The sequence below is a fragment of the Aspergillus aculeatinus genome (genome assembly GCF_003184765.1).
Source record: "Aspergillus aculeatinus CBS 121060 unplaced genomic scaffold BO66scaffold_5, whole genome shotgun sequence".
In the NCBI taxonomy this organism is placed as follows: domain Eukaryota; kingdom Fungi; phylum Ascomycota; class Eurotiomycetes; order Eurotiales; family Aspergillaceae; genus Aspergillus; species Aspergillus aculeatinus.
Window position 1 is genome coordinate 531,462 of NW_020291474.1, and position 22,953 is coordinate 554,414.

At 52.6% G+C, this 22,953-nt stretch overlaps 7 protein-coding genes across 7 annotated transcripts; 4 read left to right on the forward strand and 3 right to left on the reverse strand.

Moving 5' to 3' along the window:
• Positions 1 to 2,013: 2,013 nt before the first annotated feature.
• BO66DRAFT_408452 (putative FAD monooxygenase) lies at positions 2,014 to 6,501 on the reverse strand (the record flags this gene model as incomplete). The annotated part of the gene is made up of 8 exons (XM_025649117.1): positions 2,014 to 2,080; positions 2,216 to 2,358; positions 3,247 to 3,372; positions 3,454 to 3,576; positions 3,649 to 3,714; positions 3,773 to 3,887; positions 4,531 to 5,783; positions 5,851 to 6,501. The coding sequence occupies 8 exons, from the start codon at positions 6,499 to 6,501 to the stop codon at positions 2,014 to 2,016; spliced, it is 2,544 nt and encodes an 847-aa protein (XP_025507802.1).
• A 2,058-nt stretch (positions 6,502 to 8,559) lies between these two features.
• On the forward strand, positions 8,560 to 10,310 carry BO66DRAFT_388602 (uncharacterized protein). Its single transcript, XM_025646601.1, has one exon. The coding sequence runs from the start codon at positions 8,791 to 8,793 to the stop codon at positions 9,898 to 9,900; it is 1,110 nt and encodes a 369-aa protein (XP_025507803.1). The 5' UTR covers positions 8,560 to 8,790; the 3' UTR covers positions 9,901 to 10,310.
• A 119-nt stretch (positions 10,311 to 10,429) lies between these two features.
• On the forward strand, positions 10,430 to 14,206 carry BO66DRAFT_388603 (DDHD family phospholipase). Its single transcript, XM_025646602.1, has 4 exons — positions 10,430 to 11,849; positions 11,904 to 13,215; positions 13,280 to 13,417; positions 13,506 to 14,206. The coding sequence occupies exons 1-4, from the start codon at positions 10,815 to 10,817 to the stop codon at positions 13,970 to 13,972; spliced, it is 2,952 nt and encodes a 983-aa protein (XP_025507804.1). The 5' UTR covers positions 10,430 to 10,814; the 3' UTR covers positions 13,973 to 14,206.
• Positions 14,207 to 14,404: 198 nt separating this feature from the next.
• BO66DRAFT_426050 (bifunctional molybdopterin adenylyltransferase MobB/molybdopterin molybdotransferase MoeA family protein) lies at positions 14,405 to 16,705 on the reverse strand (the record flags this gene model as incomplete). The annotated part of the gene is made up of 4 exons (XM_025650267.1): positions 14,405 to 16,191; positions 16,242 to 16,279; positions 16,334 to 16,374; positions 16,433 to 16,705. The coding sequence occupies 4 exons, from the start codon at positions 16,703 to 16,705 to the stop codon at positions 14,405 to 14,407; spliced, it is 2,139 nt and encodes a 712-aa protein (XP_025507805.1).
• A 207-nt stretch (positions 16,706 to 16,912) lies between these two features.
• On the reverse strand, positions 16,913 to 18,227 carry BO66DRAFT_388605 (H(+)-transporting V0 sector ATPase subunit c''). The gene is made up of 5 exons (XM_025646603.1): positions 17,990 to 18,227; positions 17,883 to 17,917; positions 17,733 to 17,824; positions 17,365 to 17,673; positions 16,913 to 17,308 (listed from the first exon to the last, which is right to left on the reverse strand). Exons 1-5 carry the CDS (start codon positions 18,045 to 18,047, stop codon positions 17,200 to 17,202), a joined length of 603 nt encoding a protein of 200 aa, XP_025507806.1. The 5' UTR covers positions 18,048 to 18,227; the 3' UTR covers positions 16,913 to 17,199.
• A 227-nt stretch (positions 18,228 to 18,454) lies between these two features.
• Positions 18,455 to 19,997, forward strand: BO66DRAFT_388607 (Rab family GTPase YPT6). The gene is made up of 5 exons (XM_025646604.1): positions 18,455 to 18,807; positions 18,870 to 18,895; positions 18,975 to 19,063; positions 19,162 to 19,564; positions 19,626 to 19,997. The coding sequence occupies exons 1-5, from the start codon at positions 18,755 to 18,757 to the stop codon at positions 19,682 to 19,684; spliced, it is 630 nt and encodes a 209-aa protein (XP_025507807.1). The 5' UTR covers positions 18,455 to 18,754; the 3' UTR covers positions 19,685 to 19,997.
• A 1,119-nt stretch (positions 19,998 to 21,116) lies between these two features.
• BO66DRAFT_177481 (inositol phosphorylceramide synthase regulatory subunit KEI1) lies at positions 21,117 to 22,515 on the forward strand. Its single transcript, XM_025642346.1, has 2 exons — positions 21,117 to 21,259; positions 21,392 to 22,515. Exons 1-2 carry the CDS (start codon positions 21,218 to 21,220, stop codon positions 22,364 to 22,366), a joined length of 1,017 nt encoding a protein of 338 aa, XP_025507808.1. The 5' UTR covers positions 21,117 to 21,217; the 3' UTR covers positions 22,367 to 22,515.
• Positions 22,516 to 22,953: the final 438 nt, after the last annotated feature.

Below are 22,953 nucleotides of genomic sequence, written 5' to 3' on the forward strand. Positions count from 1 at the left end.
TTTTTCTCGTGGAGTTTCCACAATCTCTTCAAACTTTACCATATGGAGATGAAACCAGTAGATCCATGGCGGGCCTGCGAGCGGAAAGGGCGGAGGGGAAGGGTTCTGTGGATCGTCATTGGGGATCGGTTGACCTGCTTCATCCATGGTTCCAGTGATCGAGAAGAGTTCCGTAAAAGGCTCTCTCTCTCTCTTCTTGTGCATGAAGGCGCACAGAGTCGTCATTTGCGGCCACGAAACACCGGGCGGGACGCTGTTGCTCCTGCTGCGGAGCTCCCGCTGCACAATTCATGCATGATGATGATGGCCTTGCTGAGATGGACGGGACTTTTGCCAGTGCCTGACGAGACCCCTTTCCAAAGCGAGTAGGACAACCGAGACGAGGCTGTTCGAATATCGGTAACCCGCGCCCAGCGAGAAGGGGCTCGAACCTCGCGGTGGTTCTAAATTACCCGAGGGGTTTCTATCCGCGGTCGCCACCGCAGGACGCCAGGGAAGGCTCGGTGGAGTGAGTCGTGATGAGCACAGGCTTCCCAACGGGCGCGGGGGATGAAGAGAGTGATGCGAATGGAGGGGGGTAACGTGTCACTGCGAGGAGAGACAAGGGGCTCTGGCCTTTTCTCTGTTCGCGCGCTTCTTCATATTGGCGATGTTGTCAGGCTGGGAAAAGGGAGTATCAAGAAGAAGATCCCGAAGAAGAGCCGATGCGGGGAGAAGTCGCATTCTGCCCCTCGTTTGGCCGCCCTGTGTACGGTACCACCGACCTCGAATGCATTATACTCCAGTGCATCGGGACTTGAATGAAGTTAACGCAGACATTTAGGTACTAACAAGCTGATTTCTGTCCATGAAGCACAAATGTTTCCGGCCGACGATTGATAGAGCTGCCTCAGATGACGGTGAATTATTCTTATTGCAGTCTTATTTTCAGTATGGTATATATAAGCATCATGCAAAGGTGGAAAGAGGCTCGGGGCCTGTGAGGCTAAGTCAGATGAACTTCATCTCAGCTCTTCGAGAACTTCTCCTAAATAAAGGTACTAATCGTTATCGTGCTCGTAGCAAAGCTCATTGAAACACCGGCATAAGTCTACTTAAATATCCGCTCACCATTGGGTACTTCTAATCATTCAGAACAACTGCTTATCGAAGCTTAGGACCATTGATGTGAGTCTTTACATAGTGGAGCAGTAGAGTACGAGTATGCTGTGTTGTAGATAACGTCTTGTGTCAGCTGCCACTGCTCAGGGCTCACTGCAAATCACTAGAGCCATAGTGTGAACTACAGGCGCGTATGGCATGCACTTAACCAAGCTAAAGCATGAGGATCACAATCGACTTGGCTGCTTTATCTGCTCTGGTCTCGAACCTGTCAAGGCAACAGAAACAACAAGAGCTACGGTAGCTGAAATGGCCACTTATAACCAAAACAATAAGCCAAAGTCATCCTCACTACTCACACAAAAGACCATCCCATGCCTCAACCTTCCAAAGCCAGACATCAGACAAGCCATCAAGCCCATCAGCAAAGCCCCGCACAATCTCGTGCCCTAGAAAGCCCACAAACTGACCTCAAAACAATTCACCATCGAAAGAGGAAAATGATATTCAATCGAACGCCTTATTCCAGAAGACAAATAGAAAAGAGAAAATAAAGTCAAATGCAAAGTATTGGGTGCAACTCCCCTTCGCTTCTTTCAACACCCATCCAACCGGCGAGCCTCCACGCAATCAACCCTTTGATCCCTCCCCTTACCCTTCCTCCCGAAGCCCATCAACGTCTTTTGTCTGTGGTCTGCGTCAAGACGGGTGCATAGTTTTGGTGCCTTGTTCCCGTCGGATGAAGATCTTTCGATTTTGGTATACGATAGCTGAAAAGAAGAGAAGGATCGGATCGCATTCCCCCCTTCCTTACTCGCCATGGTAGGGTACGTAGGTAGGTAGGTATCAACTGGATTCGAATGGATGGATGAGAGAAAAAAACACCGCCTTCCGCGTCCATTTTTTTTTTTTTTACCGTAGGCCAAGGTCCGTCATCTCGACGTTGTCGGCGGAGCCCATCCAGAGGATGTTGTTGCATCTAGATTGAGGGACAGAAGGTCAGCGACTGTCGGAGAAGAGGACTTATCTGGGCTGGGTTGGTTTGGGCCCCGAGGGTGTCTCCCTCTGGAAGATCGACCCTCCCGCGCCCAAGTAGCAACCAACTGATACGCACCTGATCAGCACAAGACCCAGAGTTCCCGTGTTCTTGCCATCAATGAACTCTTCCGTATCCCGCAGCAGCACGTTCATGTACGAGTCGATGCTCTCCAGCTTGCCCTTGTACTCCGTTTGGCCCCATTTCAGGCGGATGACGACCTCTTCACCGACCCTGTGTGGCAGAAACAAAATGATTAGATCCTGCGTGACTCAAGTGGGGATTCCGACATGAGAGAGGAAAAGGTTGCGCGGCTGATGCGAAGAGGAAGTGGGGGGGGGGGGATAGCTCGAGACGTAAATACGGTCGACGGGGACTCGCATACCTAGCTTGGAGGAAAGGGCGGGGGTTGACGGGGTTGAACTGCGGAAATCAGAGTTAGCATCGCCGTCCACTGACACTGGCTCTTCTTTCGAATAAAAGGGAAGGACTTGGTGGGATAGGAACGCGCTGCGTACACTCATATCGGCGGGATCTGATCGGATACTAGCTGTTTAGCAAGCTCGGGATTGAGACGGCGGACCGGAGTGTGAAGTCTCGCGGCAGGAAGAATGTATCTAAGCGCGGAGAGGAGATGCAAAGATCCCGGGTAGAGGTCGAGGATGAGGTTGATTGAATGTTCCGGAGGAGGATTGAGAGGTGAAGATGTCGAGCGACTAGTCGCAGTGTCGCCAAGTTGACGACCGCCGGGCTGGACACACCGCGAAAATGTGATGCGGCTAGACGCGGCTTTAAGCCAATCAGAGAGCTAGGTAGGCTCACCGCCTTTCCGGACATCGCAGTATTTCTTTCTACGGTATCAAGCTTGGGAAAAAATGGCATTTTATGGCATGAACTGAGAGATGACTTTTACCTCAACTACCATACTACCGGTTCGAAGCCTTCCTCATCATAGGACGAGCATCGCAGAAACTATAGGATCAATGACACCGAATGTCAAAATGTTACGTTGAGCTCAGCTAAAACGCCGCAAATGTACACGAGAGAAAAGAAAAACCTAAGATTCCCCCCCCAATCAAAGTCATAAAAGACATCTAGGATCTTCCCACCGTCCAGGAAATCTCCTTGATGGAAACCTCATCGCCGGCCTTCTCATCGTAGTCATACCACTCCTCGGACAAATCAATGTCGGTGAACGGGGTGTTCGACTCGACACCCTTAGCTAGCCACTCGCCCTGGTAGAACTCGCATTAGCTTTTTTTTCTTGCATCCTGAAAAGATAGACTAGGCAGGGTCAGAAACTGGCGGACACTTACATCGGCCTTGAATTCAGTAAACTCCAGACCCCGGCAGTCGATGTCAATCACCTTCTGGCCGGTGCGCTTGTCATTTGCCTCGTAGGCGTTGGGGCCCGCGATGATCGAGGCAGAGTGGGTTTTCTTTTTACGTAGTAAGCACATGCGAGGTAGGCATGAACGGGGCATGATGGGCAAGACAGGAAGGATCCTCACCTGGCAGAGCTTGCATTTCCACACAAAGTTGGCCTCGCCCCGACTTCCGGGGATTTCGTGCTGCTCCTGAGTGTCTCTGTGAGTGGGTGCAGCTTTTTCCTGCAGAACCTGGGGATGGACTTACGAAGCGGGTGAAGCTGACGGGGTTGGGGTGAACCTCACGACAGCTTGTGCATTGAACCTTGAAGGTGTAATAGTAGGGCTCCTCCTCGGTGTCCTTGGGACGGAGCTCGTTGACTCTGTGGATTTTACATGGGTTAGCTACGGTTTAGGTCATTTTGATGCATGCATAGAGAATATGTGTTGCGTCAGGTGCGGGGAAGAGGTTTGAAGTCATGCAGAGTGGCAGAAAAAAAGGCATGAGAACCTTGCGGGTGAGACCCGCCGGCGGCTTTGGTGTGGAAGACCAAATCATATCATTGACTTACCCGTTGAGTTCGGCGGAGAGGATCAAGGAGAGCATTCTGGTGGATGTTCCTGGTTGTGTTGTTTGTGTTGGGCAGATCGCTGGCGGGGAGAGGACGAAGTCATACAGGTCTGGTGCGGGGCCGTAACAATGGTTCACACTTCGGCAGGCTGTGCTGCCGCCTTCGCCGCCTTTACATCATTTTTTTTTCTCTTCGCTGGGCTGCTGGCTGACAATCTCATACAATAACTCGCCTATTTTTGCTTTGAATGGTTTGAAATAAATTGGGAGAATTGAATTCCTCGGGATATATACAACAACGCCAAAACATGCCAGGTCGCAACCGCTGCAATAGCACAAGCCCGAAACTGCAAAAATAAACAAGAAAACTATTTACATCAGACTCCAAAGCAAGGAGGCCAATCTCCAAACATAAATTACAGACATCTTATTCCAAAGAAACAACCCATCCTTACAGTCGGCTAGCCTGCTGATCCTGGCCCAGCGGCTTCGTCGTGAAGGCACCGAAGAAGGCATTGAGAGCGTCGACCGTGCCACTGCCCTCCACCAATTGAACCGTGCAGGCAATGTGGCTGTCAGGACGAGTGACGACAACACCACCAACCTCAGGGTCAAATCCAAGCTTCTCGTGAGCGGCAAACTTGGCGTGAGGAACCCGCACGTCGGGAAGGTCATCGGCGTAGATGTGGTGGTGGTAATCCCGCAGGATCTTGGGCACCGCCGCCATGTCGACCTTGTTCTTCTCGTCGGCATAGATCACACACAGGGAGAAGAGCTTAGAGTGAGGAAGGTGGCGCTCGAAGAAGGAAACATCGGCGATGTCGCTTCTGCGGTACACCGACAGGAAAGAGCGCTCCTTCTCCAGGTTGGCAGCGAAGTCCACGATAGCCTTGTTGGTCTTGGCCTGCTTGCCGGCGAAGACGAAGATACGGAACGCACCGTTGGCGGGGATCTCTTGTTCCAGCTCCACGAAGTTAGCATCCGCCAAGCGGGTGACGGTGCTGGGAGTGAAAGCACGGCCAGGGATCAGCTTCACGCCAGGGATGTTGAAGAGAGGAGACTGGGCGGGGTGGGTCTCATCCCAGGTGAAGACGTTGGACTTGTAAGCAACGCCATAGCCACTGGTGAACTCGCAAGACTCCTTGAAAGTCTTGACGAAGGGGTCCTCCTCGACATTGGCCGCAGCGGCGTTGTGGCTGGCCTCGCCGACTTCGCCGGCAGTAGGGCGACGCTTGGAGAACAAGGCAGCGTACTTGTTATCGAAGCTCAGGAGAGTCTCGGCGATGTCCTTGCGCTCGCTCTCATACGTCTTGAGGATTTCGCGCTTGGCCAGTCCGGACTCAACAGCGTGGATCTTCCAAGCCATGTTAAGAGCATCGTGGAAAGCCGTGTTCATGCCCTGGCCGGCCTTAGGGCTGTGAGTGTGGCAGGCATCACCACCCATGAACACCCGCTCGTCCAAGGTATACCGTTCCGAGATACCCTGGCCGATAGGGTAAACGGAGTACCATTCCACGCGGTCCCACTCCACCCAGTAGGGCTTCAAGATCTTCTTCGCGGTCTCCTGAACTTCCTCGGCGGTGGCAGTCTTGCGGGGGTTGAAGTCGGGATCAGTGGACGAGGCGATCTGGACGTAGAGACGGACCATGTTGTCCTCACGGGGGATAACCATGATAGATCCGGCATCGGAGTGGATTGTGCACTTAGTCTAGGGATTGTGATGCGATGTTAGCGAATGCCAATTTCCGCGGCTCGGATGTGATGCGACGGCTTACCTCAATATCAGGGAAGTTAGTTCTCACGACACCATCCATGACACCCCAGACGTAGGAGATAGGATCCTTGTGGTGGATCTGGATGCCCAGCTCCTGTCTAACAAAGCTGCGGGCACCTTCACCACTGAAGAGGTACTTGCTGCGGACGGTCTTGATCACATTGGTGTCGATGCACTTCAGCTGGACCTCGACGGGGTAGGTCTCGTCCAGGCCGTCGTTCTTGAAGCCAACAATAGTCCAGGGTCTATCGACGGTGGTACCAGCCTTCTGGATCTCGTCAAGGAAGACGCGCTCGATCTTACCCTGGTGGACGAGGGTGGTGAAAGGGTATCTGGTGTCGATGAAGCGCGGGCAGCTGGGCCAGCTTCCAGTGCGGTGGATTCCTTGGTCACCGGGGAGGGGATCCCAGAAAGCGACATCGTAGACCTTGGCGGGCTCATAGGCCATAATTTGGCGCTTCAAGCCCAGGTTGCGGAGGATCTCAGTCGAGCGGGGCTGGATTCCGTCGGCGCGGCCAGTGGCGGTGGGTACGGGTCGGTTATCGATGTGCTTAACCTTGTAGCCCCAACGAGACATGCAGAGCGACAAGAGAATGCCAACGGGGCCAGCGCCCACAATGACGATATCATACTTCTCTTGCGATTGAGTCATGATGCTGTGCGATAGGGAATCTCTGTTTGGTAAAGTGGTTGTGGGATAAGAAGAGCAGTGAGTAGTTCGGAGATCAAGGGTCAGGATTCACGACCATCCGCCACAAGAAAAAATGAGTGGAGAGTGATGAAGAGGTAAAGATGAAATGTGAGTAATGAGTTGCTGATGATACAAGAAGAAAAAAAAACCCAATTGAAGGACATGAGGATGATGGAGGTATAAATAATATTGCTTGAAAAGCTGAAGACAAGGGTCCCACCGGATTGCATACAGGCGGCAAGCAACGGAGACGTAGGACGGCATTTCAGTGTGGGCTAGATTGTGGAGGAGCCTGGGGGTGAATCGCGACCGAACTGCATTATGGCCGGGGAGGGCCTTGGGAAGCAGACCTATTGAGTAAGCTTGTGGGACACCGAGAATTACAATCTGAGTAAGATAGAGGGCGACAGCCTCCAATTGGAGGATTGCGGGGAGGTTCACTGGGATTGCCGGTCTGCAATCCGAGCCTCCGCACTCTGGGAGCGGCTAGAAGTTCGGCAGGTGGAGGGAAGGTGGAGGCCAGGGCACGTGATGCTGCTCCTCGGCAGCCTCTCCCGGGATTTCCTCTCTCAATCCCTTCCACTTGATTGGCTCAACTCGTGCCGAACGCCGAACTGTTCACGGAGTTAAGGTACTGGTACCTAGTAGGTACTAAACCCAGTGGGAAAGTATGAGTAGGTACCTAGTAGTCGAATCAAAAGGCAGTATTAATTTGTAGCTGATTTCATGACATCGTTATAAGCATCAGTACATCACAAAGTTATGAACGCCCGCTGCATAAATTCCAATTTGGGGTACCAACCAGTCTCCAGATATCCCCGACGCTGCCGGCCACAACCCGGCAATTTACTCCGAGATTTGCTTCCTCTACTAGGTACCGACTTCAGTGCCTTGAGCTCTGTCCCGACGGACTCGGGCCCCAGATCAACGGTAGATCTTGACCCCATGGGACATGTTCCCGGTACTTCGGAGGAGGGCCAATAGCAGCCGCATGATAGACGATGTTTAATTCATCTGGTGGCTGTTCAGTCCATCTGGCTGGATTACGATTCGCAGTCCGGCCTCAGGCACGCAACAGGTAGTGCATTTTTAGGCTAGCAATCCCTGCTATACAGTGGCAAACATAATTAGCCCGGTTAGGATCATAAACAAAGCGATAACCCCACTTTTTTACTGACCCGATGCTTGGTCTCGAGTCGAATAGACTCAATGCCATACGAATCGAAGACCAGCAGTTATAGTGATTAATGCGTTGGCTCATAGACAGTACAGTGGTTCGTGATTACTCCACGCAGGTAGCAGGTTGGTCGAGGCTTATCGTCATGTCAGTCAACTTGAATGGAGTAGGAGAACGAGGATCATGCTCTACTCTATATCGGGTTGTTCAATATTCAAATGTCAGGACTCATATCTACACATGAAAAGTATAGGGCAGGCAAGAATTTCATCCTGACTTATCATCTGTTTAAACCTGGAGCACATGTTCAAGTACTATCAATTGCGAAGAGACGTATCAGTGAGGAAATCTGAGTCTCAACTGCAACTATCCAGATTGACTTCCTGAGCATATTCTTTACCTAGCCTACTGGAGCCATTGCCCTTTTTCTATGTGCTTATCCTCTCAGTAGAATTATAACACAAGCTTGATAGAGCTACTAGTTGGAAAAAGCCAGGTGGGTAAGGAAAGCTGAGCCTCAACTACAACTATCCAGATTGATTTACCTAGTGTGTTGTTTAGCTTAGCCTATTCAGACTATTGTCCTTTATCAATAATAGCTATTCACTCATCCCAGCCCAGGTGGAGTGGCCCCCCCCACCTTAGTTTTTAAAATTGTAGAAGTGATATAACCATTGTCCGAGACATTACTACATTCACTATTTAATACATTGGGTATTGATGACAATAGAACAATAAGGATATGACTGACTCAATCCAGCATCTGATCTCCCGGTTCTCCCCCTCAAACAGATCTCTACATTCTGCTTGATCTTATCCCTTGACATTCTCCATATGTTGCTGTCGATCTTCTCCTCGCCCTTGTCTTCAATCCCTGGTTTCAACTCTCTCATCTAGCGAGTATCCTTGGTCACAATTGTTAAAATGAGCGACCGGATTCGCCCACAGTACACCGTGCTCCAGTCACAGTAAGTACACGAACCAACCGATTCGGGTCTTGAAAGACTGACCTCTGAGATAGGGACCTGAGCTACGACGATATCGCCAAACTCAATCCCTTCTACGAACCATTCATGAAGTTCTGGACAGGCTCTCCAACTAGTGACACGGCTGTTCCATTCGATGCTCAGTCATCCGCATCGTCGGAGTACATTCCTGTTGGAATTGAATCAGATCTGTCACCTCGCCACTCACCTCCGTCGCCCGTGATGCACCAGTCCGAGTTTGACGACACAGTCTGCGTGCTGGAGGCACCAGGCATCACACTTCACAATGGCCGTGGACACCATATCGGCTACCATCCATACTCTGAGCCCGAAGTCAGCCAGACGGTCATGATGAGGCTCAGCCCTAGCCCTCAGCTGTCTCCGACTGCCACAGACTTGACTGGTGTTTCGCTGGTGGGTAACCCCCTGAGCGGAAGCAAGCCTTCACACAAGAAGCTTTTCGGCGAGAACGGCTGGCTGGGGAGCAACGCAGATCTCAGAGAGCTGGCGGGTGACAACCACAAGTCTTTCGGCTTGCGCAGACTGGGGAAGAAATTCAAGATGCATGTTGAAGACCTGGTGGAAGACCTGGTAAGTGGACCACCATGTCACGATGGAAGACCATGTCCTGACATCTCCTTGAAAAAGACCGTTGACCTTTTCAAGGTCAACCTTAGCATCCATTCCTCCGGGCCTATGCCTGAGAGGTATGGACCTGCAAGGACTGTGCCGGTTTCTCTGGATGCTCCGACCCAAGCAAGACTGTACTCGCAGCTGGAGGTTATGATCTGTGTCGTTGCCAACAGGTTCCTCGTCGAACAACACAATAGAGGTCTGCTATCCGGAGAATCCATTTCCAAGGTCACCAACTACTGGGCTGCAAAGAATCGGCCACGAGTCGTGGAGTTTCACTATGATCAAACTACCCAGCGCCAGCTGATCTTGTCGAACCTTCGGACTGTTCAATTCAACGGGTCTAGCGCAACCAACCCAGTACAATTGAGAACGAACCTGAACAACTGGAAAGCGATCGGCAAAGAGATGAGCGTTCGCACTTTCTGCGCCCCGGACAGCGCGATTCGGAAGCAAATGTATGACATCCATAAGCTTCTGGAGATGCTCGGGGCGCCCCTGGAAACTATGCGTGACTTCGAAGAGTTGCAGATGCAGGCTTTGTTGTTGATGAAGCGCGGCTGAGTCGGCCAGAATATACTGTGGTGCAGTGGGGAAGTCGGGGCTACGCTTGTGGAATGACGGGGCAGTTGATTCGCCCTTACCGGCTCGATCTAGGTGTTTTGCTTTTCATTTTCGCTGATTTTTAGTTTTCCCCTTTCATGTCTCTCGCGAAAACGGAGTTGTCAAGCGTATCGAATGATAGTCTAGAAATCAATCAATTTCTCCGCCTTTTGGATTCCGTCACGCGCGGAATTCTTGACCGAATGAACGGATTGCCATCATGTGCGGATCAGGGTTATTGCATAATCGGGGATCCTAGCTCGGACGAATAACAGCTTCGAATGACCAACGTGGCTCCTGCGTGACTGCTGTCATACTCGAGTTGATGAGGTGGCAATTGCGGTCGGGGGTGGTGGTGGTGGTGGTTGTTGGTTGTAAGTTGTAAGTTGTAAGTTGTAAGTTGTTGTTTTGCATTTGCATGGGTGGATGGTTTGTTTCTTTTTCACGTGGGGTCGACGTCATCCTCTCTTCCTCCGCCCATCACAAGAAACTGGAAGTTGTTTCTCTTTTCCCCCATCGGTTTGTCTCCATTCATAAACCTCGAGAATGCTTCAAACTTCCAGCGGATGCTTGCCATCATGCGTCCGTCGATATTTCTCCCTTTTACGCTATGACACGTCGACTTGGACTTGTCTAGACAGATTCCCCTGCCAGTTGGAAGCACTCCTGAGTGCTTAATTCTCCCTTGCTGACCCTTTCAGCGCGCGCTGCACTGACCGTCCACCCAAAGCTAAATTATTTTTGTGCCACATCGTTTCCATCTTTCCTCGCTCACAGCCTGCTACAGGCTTGATCTGACTGGTTTGCGCTAAGTTCTTTAGTACTTAAAGCGAGCTAAGCCCACAGGGATAGTGGGCCTGTTCTCTGCCATCACAATGGCCGCTCCCATCCATACTTACGGACCTTCGTGTTTTCTGGCAGCTGATGCTTCGGATCCTTCCTCATGGCTCTACTCCGAATCTCCTCCGAGCGTACGGCCTCAGTTCTTCTATACCTCTCCGCTACCGATAGATGACCCCTTGACTGCGCTACCCCCTCCAAGTGGCGGTCAAGGATCCGCCAATGCGAAGGCTCCGCTCCAACCTTACTCGGTCCGGGATAACGCTGCTCTGGAAGAAGCCTGGAAGTCGCTACAACGGGTCCGAAGAGAAACTCTGGTTACGAAAGCCAGGGCACAGGAAGGGCGCGCTTCCAAAAGAAACTCGGGGATACTTGTGCCAGGACAAGAACCAACAACAAGCGCAGAATGGAAGAAGAAGACGGGACTATCCCTGGGCTCCAGTCTGGAAGACAGCCAAGGCAAGCAGAACACTGCCGTTCCACTGTCTCTGGATGACAGGGCATTGAAGACCTTCAGAGGTCGATTCAAAAACGAGTTCGGAAGCCCCGGGTTGGAGCATGAAGGAGCCCGGAAAAGGTCGCGTACGCTGGAGACTAACTCGAAGGAGAATTTGAGGCCGACCAAGGTCACTTACAAGGGCAGAGAACCATTTCCTCGGGAAGATATCGAACCCACGGGAGTCGAACCCACGGGAGTCAAACCCAGCGGGGTTCTACGGACGGAGGACGTCGCTTTCGACAGTGGCGATAGCGTCAGTTCCCGGGGTAACACTTCGCGAGATGCAAGTATCAGCGGTTCTCCGTTTATCAGAGCCCCAATTCACAAGCCGCAAAGTCTACTGGGCAGATCCGTCGAGTCGAAATCTTCGCGGGACGCCATTCCAGAGTCACCGACGGATGCGACCGCTCACACTGCAGCTAAGCGTTCGGGACTGAGGACAAGCGTCGATAGGGAATCGCTTGAGGAATCGGACAAACAACTCCAGGATTCTGTAGAGATTGACGAAACGCAGTGGAGGATTCCAGTCGGTGCTTCCCGGCTTCACCTTGTCGAATTGCCAAAGCTGAAGGTATAGTACCTTCCATGAACCGTGGGATCTGCAAATAGTAACCCTGACAAATAGATGAAACCGATATATTGGAGCCCATTGCACGACATATCGAACGTCGTCCGTGCGACGTGGTTCTACAAGAATACTATGCTGCCAGTTGAGACGGAGCTTGCTAACAAGCTAGAAGATGGGTACCTCTACCTGAAGCCGTGGACTGAAACATGGCAGGACGAACTCAATAGCTGTGTCGAGAACGGCGCTGATGCGGAGCTCAAGGTAGTGCACAGGCTTTGGCCCAAAGAGGACCCAACCCGGCCGTCAACAGCTGCAGCTGCTTCTGATGGTACTCCGTCCGCTGCTCAATTGGTGGACCAACCAGAGCGCCCTGGCAATGAGCCTTTCGCACTCGATGAAAACCGCGCTGCTGGGGCCACTCCGGCACACACCGAATCTGTCAAGCCCTTCTTGAACTCAAGCGTCATCTATGCTGACTGGCGGGAAGCACAGATTTTACGACCCAGTCTTCTTCCGTCTGTATCGCGCGGTCGCAGACCGCTCAGTGCGATTCGTAAAGGCAGACAGATTGGCATCCCTGTAGTTCGCAGCTTCAGCCGGCGATTGTGGGACCGTCTGCATCCCAGCAAACCGAGCCCCGTAGAAGTGAGGAACTACCTTCGAAGCACCCAGACTCGAGCCATGTCCACCTCAGGAGAACCGGTATGCTATGCCTGCGCGATAGAAGAATTACGGCCGGCTCCGACGGACCTGGTCCTTGTCATCCACGGTATAGGCCAGAAGCTATCAGAACGAATGGAAAGTTTTCATTTCACTCACGCGATCAACGCCTTCCGCAGGACCATCAATATGGAGCTGAATAGCGAGCCCGTGTGGCCCCACGTGCGTTCAGGACACGGAGGGATCATGGCCTTGCCTGTGAATTGGCGCTCAACACTGTCCCTGGATGAGGCCAATCTCGAGTCTCCAGCGGCCGGAGATCCAGCTTCCAATCACTATTCCTTGAAGGATATCACACCGGAGACCATCCCCGCTGTCAGATCCCTGATTAGCGACGTCATGTTGGATATCCCATACTATCTATCGCATCACAAGCCCAAAATGATCCAAGCCGTCGTCAAAGAAGCCAACCGTATCTTCCGCCTGTGGTGCGAGAACAACCCAGGATTCCAACAGAACGGCCGGGTCCATCTGCTCGCACACTCCCTGGGGAGTGCGATGGCCCTGGACATCCTCAGTCATCAGCCCACCAAGATCCCCAGGTTTGATTTCTCCACAACCAGCGTGCACGGAGACATCTTCGAATTCGACACGAAGAACCTATTCATCTGTGGCAGTCCCGCCGGATTCTTCCTGTTCCTCAACAAGGGTAAACTTTCCGCTCATCGACAGTATCCATTCAAAATTCCAAACTAACCATTACACCAACCCAGCCAACCTCCTCCCCCGCCGCGGCCGCGACAAACCCGGCTGCGAGGGCGACGACCGTCTCCGCGGCGTCGCCGGCGAAGCAGACACATACGGCTGTTTAGCCGTCGACAATCTCTACAACATCATGCACACTACAGACCGTAAGCCCCCTAGCCCCCTGCCCCTCACCAAGTACCATCCACCTCCACCCCTCTCCATCACGCAACTAACCCCCCGGGGAAACAAAAGCAATCGCCTACCGCGTCAATGCAGCCGTGGACAGCGACCTCGCCGCCTCCCTCAAACCCGCCTCCATCCCCACCACCACCTCGACCATCTGGTCCTCCTTCGGCAACGTCTTCCGCTGGTCGAGCACCACCACAACCAGCAACACGACCATCCCACCTCCTGCCATAACGGCCAAACTCCCCACGCAGGTCGAGCTGGAAACCCATGATTTCACCCGCGAAGAGATCGCCGAGAAACGCATGCTGCTGCTGAATGACAACGGGCAGATCGACTACTACCTGTCCGGCGGCGGTGGGCCCCTCAATATCCAGTACCTGAATATGTTGAGCGCCCACAGCAGTTACTGGACGCTGACGGACTTCGTGCGCTTTGTGGTCATTGAGATTGCGAGGAAGCAGGGGCGGGAGGCGACGTTGCCGGTGTTGCGGGCGGCGAAGAAGAAGGGGTGGAGGGTTGGGAAGGTTTGATTTTTGGAAAATCTAGGGTTTGGGATTGTGGTGGTTGGGATTGAGGTAAATGGTGAATATGACGGATGATTGTGAGGGTGGAGTTTGGGATTGATACCCTGGTTTTCCTTAAGTTTTTCCTAATTCTTGGTTAGGAGGTAGATAGAATCTCTTGAGGGTTTGTTTTTCTTGATTCATCTGTACGCTTTGGGTATTTATGCTACATATTGAATGGAGTCGGTCATATTTCCTGTGGTGTTGGTAGGTTGGTATTTAGTATTTCCTGACTGCGGGTGGGGGGAGCTATATCTTTTTCACTGTAATTGTGGGAAGAAGCGACAAACCCTGACAACTCCAATAATTTTCAAAGCTTGTCTCTTTTGAACATCCCAAGTAAGCATATTCTCAATACATATGGATATTTGAGATTGCTTTTGCAGTGAGACTGGTAGCTCAAGCCTCCGCCACAACCGGCCCCAACATCAACGCTTCCACCAACGCCCCCTTCTCGACCTTCCCCTTCCCAGGCCGAAGCACCACCAACGCATTCGCACTGGCCAGACTGCCCACTCTCGAACTTCGCTGACCCACGCCATCCAATCCGGTGCTCGTGGCATAGAGCCTCCCATCCGAGCGGGAGGCCGTCACCACCGCCCGGTGATACTCCGTGCGCTTGGGGTCGGCGGGGAACGGATGCGCCAGCGCAACCGACACGAGCGGCAGGCCCAACGACGACGGCGTCATCGGTCCTGATCCGCCTTGTCTGTAACCCATGCCCATCAATTTGTGCAACGAAGGCAGCACGAAAAGGTTGAGCGTGACCAGCGCCGAAGCCGGGTTGCCGGGGAGGGCGAAGATGAGTTTGTTCTGACGTTCTTGCTGCACGTCCGTCGAGGACGAAGAAGGCTTGAATGGCACAGTGGCGAAGGTGGTCGGTTTGCCGGGTTTCATGGACACGCGGCCAAAGTGGATGGTGCCGCCAAGCGAGCGTTCGATGGTCGGTTTAAGGAGGTCCAGCTCGCCCATGGAGACGCCGCCGGTGGTGATGATCACATCGACGCCGTGGTTGGCGGCCGTCCCGACGCCGCGGAGAGCATCCCGGAGGCGTTGTTCGAGTTCGCCGGCCGGGGTGTCGCGCGCGATGCCCAGATCGACCGTCGGGAACCCCCAGGACGTGAGGCAGGAGAGGAGGGAGGGGCGGTTCGAGTCCCGGATCTGCCCACCGGTGAGCTGGCGCGGGTCGTCGTGTTCGACGAGCTCGTCGCCGGTGCTGAGAACGCCAACCCGCGGCTTCTGGTAGATCTTCACGGTCCGCGTGCCGGTGGCTGCTAGGAGGCCGATCTCTCCGCCCACAGAGGTGATGAGGTCGCCCTTGCGGAGGATGAGGGAGCCGAGGGCGACGTCGCTGCCGGGTTCGCGGACGTTCTCGCCCGGTTGGATCTCGGAGGTCAGAATCTCAACTGTGGCTTCTTCCTGTCCGTCCGGAGTAGAGGTGGCGAGGACGGTGTCTTCGACCATGACGACGGCGTTGGCGTTCGGGGGCAGCGGTGCGCCGGTAGTGATGCGGGCGATGGTTCCGGGCTCCAAGGGAGTGAGTATCCCGCCCTCGTTGGCGTGGGTGATCGAGGCTACGGGGAAGATGCCTCGGGTATTAGGGCCAGACTCTGATGTTGCTGATGCGATCACGGCGTATCCGTCTACGATGCTGGCGCGGTATGCTGGAACCGCTTCCGCCGCGTAAACGTCCTCCGCGATCACGGACCCGACTAATGCTGTGGTCACAGGGACCTCGATGATGGTGGGTTCAGGCGTGTGCTCGCTGATGAGTCGGAGTGCTTCGTCAACGGAGAGCATGGGGTAGGGGGAGGATCGATAGCGGCGGTTCGGCCCTGCATTCGGGTCGTTGGACTGTGGCCGCTCGGAGGGAGTCGTGTGTGCTCTGGGTATAGCGTGGCCATGACCGTGACCATGAGCGTGGCCGTGACTGTGGTCGTGATGGTGGTGATGATGATCATGGTTTGTTGGTTGAGGTGAGGCAGATACTCCTGCCTCGGCCTCTAGCTTCTTGATGCCGCCTGCGTGAAGGGCTCTAGAGTTCGCACCAGCCGTTTGGCTGCATGCGTGCGGAAGAAGTTTGATAATTGCTTCCAGATTTTCTTTGGCACCTTTGGGGGAGCCGGGCAGGGTGACAATCAAGGTTTTGTCGCGCACTCCTGCAACGGGTCTCGACATTATCGCAACTGATACCTGTTAGCAGTGATGTCCATGCATACAACACAATCAGACATACACGGTGTAACCTTAAGGGATGCGGCAAGCATGCCATGTCTTTGCTCCGGTCAGTCATAACTATTAGGAATGCAGATTCGAGACATAACTCACACCAGGCCAGACGCATGGCGATGGATAAGAGGCGAGACCGCCTGATCGAAGCGTTAGTGTGAACGATGGTGTCGATGCCAGAGTAGATATTAGACGAACCTCAGGGGTGATATCCTTAGTTGCAAAGCCAGTGCCACCACTCACACAGACGAGATTGACCCAGTTTGGCCCATCTGCCCAGTCACAGATAGCACGTTGGATGTCTAGCACACTATCAGGGACGATCTTGACAGCGGGCTTGTCCCAGGTATTGGGGCCCGCCGTTGACAAGACGTTTGTAAGAGCATCGCCAACTTTGTCTGTCGAAGGATCCTGGGAAGCCGTATCAGACACCACTAAGATTGCTGCTTTGAGGGTAGTGGTATCGGTCATGATGAAAGATAATTGTTGGTTGCTGAGGGGCGAGGAAGGAGAGGGATTATTATATCGGAGATGCTTCCTGTCGGCGGGGAAGAGCGATAAGCATGGCGGAGACACTAACTTAACCGATTAAGACAACCGGAATCGGCCATCAACGCAACAACTTGGAAGGCATTTACGGAACACTCTCAACAACACTTTATCATATTCCTGCTCACCAGACAATCCAAGCATACTATGCATCTTCATCACTTTTATATTCCTAGGTCAGCCCCGCTGCCAATTACTATACATCTCTTCCCCGTCGCAATATCAGGCAAAGCAGCGAGATCAACAATGCATTTCGCACGCATAGCCAAAACAAAGTTCTACAGTTGAATCGAATCCGTACGCCCCGATGCAGTAGATAAAGGAGACAAAGAATAAAAAAGAAGCGACGGCAAACGTGAGAGAAGTCATACAATTCATCCCCCCGGACAACAAGCTCCTACACAATCCTTATACTCTTACGCGGCACCGAAGTCGAGTGCCTTGCCGCCCACCAGAAGACCAACAATCAGTCCGAAGAGACCGAGAACCGAGCTGAAAATCTCGATGACGAGGATCTTGACGAACCTGTTGCGCGCAGTGTTAGCAGCCACTCTTCCAGACCCCGGGTCGGGTTGACGAACAAGCTGGGATCCGCAGCATCGGCCAAAGCTGCACCACTTCCATTGATGCCGACCGAGATACCGCAAATCAAGTTACATGTACCGACCGTGATACCCGCCCAGAACAGGGCGTAACCGGTGTAGTAGTCGCTTCCCGAGAAGATGCCGTCATTGTCGACAAGGTTGAGCTTGGAGGAGAAGACGATTGCCATGATGACACCATAGATAGCAACGACTTCACAGAAGATAATGGAGATCAAGTTCTTCGTCCGGATTCTAGGTGCCTTGACACCACCGCCGACGATGGACGATCCCGTCAGGAAGATACCCCTAAAAGCCCGTTTCTCAGCATGACGTATGACCGTATCAGATTGAGGGGATTTTCATACCATCCAGCGCCGACGACTGACAAGCCAATGCACATGGCAATTCCGAGGTTGGCCCACGCATAGGGAGATACCGACTCTAAGAAATAACCGACCTGGGTCGGATTAGCGAGGACTCCACCGCGACTGTCGGCGAGTGTAGCTGTCGCTTACATTGAATCGTTCACCTTGACCGGTCAGGAGCAAATCTAGGTAAAGAGAAGATCATAGTTAGCGCTGGTTCGGGACCTCTATGCAGCTAATGGAGTTGGTTGCCTTACATAGTCCGACCACCAGGAGGGCCACGAATACAACACCGGTGAAATAACGGAGAACCATGGTGGACGTCCCGTAAGTGATATGACCCTATACTTTTGATTGAAGAGAAGGATACAACGAGAGCAGAGGAATAGGAAGAGGGCCTCAGGTATGAGGGGTGGGGAGAGGAGGGGGGGACAAGTAGGGAACAACAAGGACCGTAAGTAGTAAGTCAGTAGGAGCTTCAATAGTGATCGATAGACCCCGAGCCCAGGTGGAACAGCAAGCAAGCAAGTGATGGTGGTGGTGGTGGTTATCGGGCCGGGCATTAATCCGGGTAGTCGGTCTACCGTACTGAGTACCCCCGTACAGTACTGTAGTCAGTCACTTACTCTAAGTACTCCTAACTAAGGTAAAGGTAGTTAGTCCGTCTAATCTATGCAGTGCAAACCTAACATACTGTCTGTCAAAAGTTCCCCGGACGGACCCATGGGTCAACCCAGCTACTTATTTGTCCATTAGACCTTTAGAGAATCTAACCTTCCTCTGGTACGGGTTGATCTGCTCGCCTTCTCCTCCCCTCACCTTCCCCTCCCTCTTCTCTAACCTAACAATTAATTCCGAACCTCTCGAAAGACTCCGCTTGTCACAACTCTCTCGTTCCCTCCCCTGCACCTTCTTTTCCAACTTTCGTCCACCCGCCCACTATCACGAATCGATCACGAATCGATCCTGCGACCTACTTCCGCTACCCCTGATTTCGCCGCTTCAACCACATTTTCGTAGACATGGCTTCCACCTCCGGTGTAGGGTCGTATTCGAACCCTCTGAAGAAATTCAAGTAAGCAGCGCGAACCACCATTGTTCAGCCGCTGCTTGAACCGGTCGCTAATTCGATTGCAGGCTGGTTTTCCTGGGAGAACAGAGTGGTACGAATATCCTCCGCGACAAGAAACCACCCCGCATGCCGTTCCCTTCGCCACGCTAGTCCTGACACTTTTCCTGCAGTTGGCAAAACTTCCTTGATTACGAGGTTCATGTATGATTCATTCGACAACACATACCAAGCCACAATTGGGATCGACTTCTTGTCCAAGGTACCGTCCGTCCGGTCGACGTTGGCCTTCCGATAGCACGGCAAGCTTGCATGCCTGCCCGCGTGGTTGTCCGAAACTAATCAGTGCTGTCTATACAGACGATGTACCTAGAAGATAGAACCGTGCGCCTCCAACTGTGGGATACCGCCGGTCAGGAGCGGTTCCGCTCCCTGATTCCCTCCTACATTCGCGATTCGAGTGTCGCCGTGGTAGTTTACGACATCTCGAATGCCAAATCCTTCCAGAACACCCGGAAATGGATCGACGATGTCCGCGGAGAGCGTGGAAACGATGTCATTATTGTCCTGGTCGGCAATAAGACCGATTTGAACGACAAGCGGGAGGTCACGACGGCACAGGGTGAAGAGGAGGCCAAGAAGAATGGGTTGATGTTCATTGAAACGAGTGCGAAGGTCGGCCACAACGTCAAGCAGCTTTTCCGGAGAATCGCCCAGGCCCTACCGGGCATGGAGGGAGAAAGCAACAGAGGGGACAACCAAAGTCGGTTTTTCCCCGCGAGCCAAACCCCTTTCTTGAATATAGCTTTGCTGACTTTTCCCAGTGATCGATGTTAACATTAGCCCGAAAGAGACCACGACTAATGATGGATGCGCCTGCTAATCACTGGGCTGGCAGCTGCCGACTCAATTTTCTCTTATAACTTCTTCTCTTACTCTCTTGCCTGAACCTCAATCAGCGGCATGAGACATTGTCTATAATGTTCACCCATCCTCAACATGTACATTTCCTCCGGTCCCCCTTCTTTCGAGTGAATAGCGTGTTTAGATCAAGCTTCAATTTTCTTTCTAAACTTAATTGGACCTATCTTTTTCATTTTCACTTTGTCCCGAAAAGACCCCGGTAACCGTAGGGGCCAGGCGTGTGCGTCTCAAGTCCTGAGATTGGATTTGTTTTGCGTCCGGCAGGCGGTGTGGGGGACATATTAATCAAACCATGTGCCATTTTCATAGAAGCTTGACTGTGCACTGCTTTGAATTCAGCTTCCCACAGTCAATGCAGCCACTACACAGCAACAGTGGCGGGTCTACCCAGTTGGCGCGCGGAATCATAGTCATATGTCATATGATCATCGGTTTCGATCTGACCATGGAAAAAGTCTTTTTAAACACGATTATCCCTATTGAATATATTGGTAGTCAGGCTAACTTTTTCATTTCACTGTGCTCCTGCGTCGCAACTCTTGAAATGTGTTGAATGGTGTAAGCAGATGAAACGGGGCCCCCAAGAAACCCCTGAGTGAAATTTCACAAGGCGGATTGCATGTACTGCGTGCGTACTCATAAGTAGACTATGTATGGAGCAAACAACGCCTTCCCTCGTACTCGTATTTGTCGGTGGGCGGAAAGTAGAATAATAATGTGCATAAAAGTTTTGCCTAGTGGTTTGTTCCGCTCGGTCGAAGTGGGTAGACTACCTGGATACGGTGGTTAATTCAAGTCCAGAGCCGGAGAAGAGAATTCTTGTGGTGGTCTGCAACTCTTCAGCAGGAGGGGAAGGTAAGACCAATGAAAAAATACAATGTCATGATTATTAAATCAATCAATCAATCAATCAATCAATCAATCAATCAATCTGCAGACCACCTCGTGCCAGATAGGGACCAAAGTACTGTATGAGAAAGATTGTAATGATGTAGATACGTCATGGGGGACCAGCTGGGGCAGGGACTGTTCAAAGGCCCAAAGGCCCCAAAAAAATAAAATGAAATCCGTTAGTTTAAAAGACTTATGTACACAGTACAGCGTACGGGGTACAGTAAGTAGTATTCCAGGAGGGACAAGGCAGCGATCGGCGGACCCGACCGGATAGAAAGCGCCGCCCCTGGGCCAATTACCCGCAATTTGGGCGCCCAGCGTTGCTTTCTCTCACGCACTCGTTCACTCTTTCAACCTTGAGAACCGTAACTACTGCGTACTACTCCGTACTGTAGTTAAAACTCCCCTTCCCTTCTCCAGCCGCCCCTCTCCCTCTCTCTCTACCTACTCACTCACTCTCCTTCTCCGTCGTCACCTTCCATTCCTTTGCCTCTTTTTGTCACACTCCCTTTCTCCATTCATCATCACCACCACCACCACTACCATTTCACCCTACTCTTATCGATTTGGCACATTTTGCCCCTCAGATTTAAACATCATGGGGTTTTCAACCCGTCTCCTCCGCATCCCGCGGCCAGAGGTATGTTCCTATCTATTGAATTAGTGGTGAAATTTTACGGAGTTCCGCCTGCCTCCGTTGCTCAGTCGCTCTCTTCTTGAATCGAAGCTGACTTAACCCAATCCCGGCTGGTCCGGGTTTCCAAACACACAGACCTTTCTCTATGTCATGAGTCTTCAGACCGGTGCATCCTTAATCACTTTATCGTTACTTCTCAACAAAATCAGCGGCCTCTATGGCTTGCTCGCCCTTTTGACCGGTTACCATCTTTCACCTGTCCAACTGTCGATGTACCTTTACTCCCTCCTCGCGCTGGGTCTCGTCACATATCTCTTCCCTCATATTCGCCAACAGTCTCCCCTGCAATGTCTTGCGCTCGCCTGGCTCTACGTTCTCGACAGTATCATTAATGCAGCCTACACCACCGCCTTTGGGGTCACATGGTTCCTCGTTATAGCCCAACACTATGATAATGGAAGCGCCTCCGGACCGGGCGCGGAGACCATCGCGCAAACCGCCGGTTTCACCAGTCCAAAGTACGATTCGTCGCACAAGGATCAAGCCGATCCCTATGCAAGGAGATCGGATGCCCTGGGTAACGCCGTGTCTCAGCCTGAAAGCTTCCAAAGCATCGTTTTCATCTGCCTGCTGTGGACCATCCGCATTTACTTCGTCTTTGTCATGCTGGCCTTTGCGCGACAGGCCCTCCGTCTCTACGTCGCCGTGCCGCGACACACTCAACTCCCGACCCACAGCCGCAACACCTCCATCGCTAGCGTGGCTAGTGTCGCCGACATTGATCGCGAACCATTCTCTGCGCACAGCCCCGATGGCCAAGGGTGGCAGGGTAAACTGGGACGTATCATGATCAGCATCGGTCGCAACTACTGGCTGGGTGAAGATGAGGAGGGCGGTAATTGGGTGAATACTCTCAACCGCAATTTCCGCGCCCGCAACGCAGAACCTGAGCTGCCCGGTCCCCTTGAGAGAGAAAGAAGACGGCGATCGGGTACCGGCCCTCCCCAGCCTTCTCAGTCAACCGTCCAGGCAGCCGCCCTGCTGCAGCCGGTCTACGAACACGTACCGGGAACGAATGGAAAGATGCATGGCTGGAATGATGGCAGGTAGTCTCGCACTCGAAGCCAACAGTCAACACTGAGCGTTGCCGACTTATACAAAAAGCCGATTCTCACCTGTCGCAGGGCTTCGGTTCCGTCTCCGAAAGGCTGGCATATTAGCGCCCCTTCCACGAAGTGAGGCAGCTCCCGTGCTATCGGCGACAGTAATCCCGCGCTCTTGCTGGAGGCTTGACCACTTTCCAGCCTTGGCCATCAACCTTAGCCATCAACATATCAGACATTCTCCTCCTCTTTTCTTTCAAAGCCTTGTTATTTAAACTTATTGATACGATCTACATACTTATCTTCACGAACCGGACAAGCGGACACTGGCTGGGATGGCGGACCTACCTGCAACATTTCCACCGTCTTCTGTACTCCAGGGAGGCGTTGGTGTTGTTTGTGCGTGAAGGGGATCGCCTAGTGCCACCATTGTTGGGAGGTGGACATAATTGACATTCATGAGGTCTTGTGATGCCCTTTCTGAATTCGGCGTCTGGGACATGTACATTGCTTGCTTGGGATATTGGGGGTGGGGATTGGGTGTGATTCTGGCGTCTTCAGGGTACATTTTGCGTGCATCGTTCTAGGGATCTG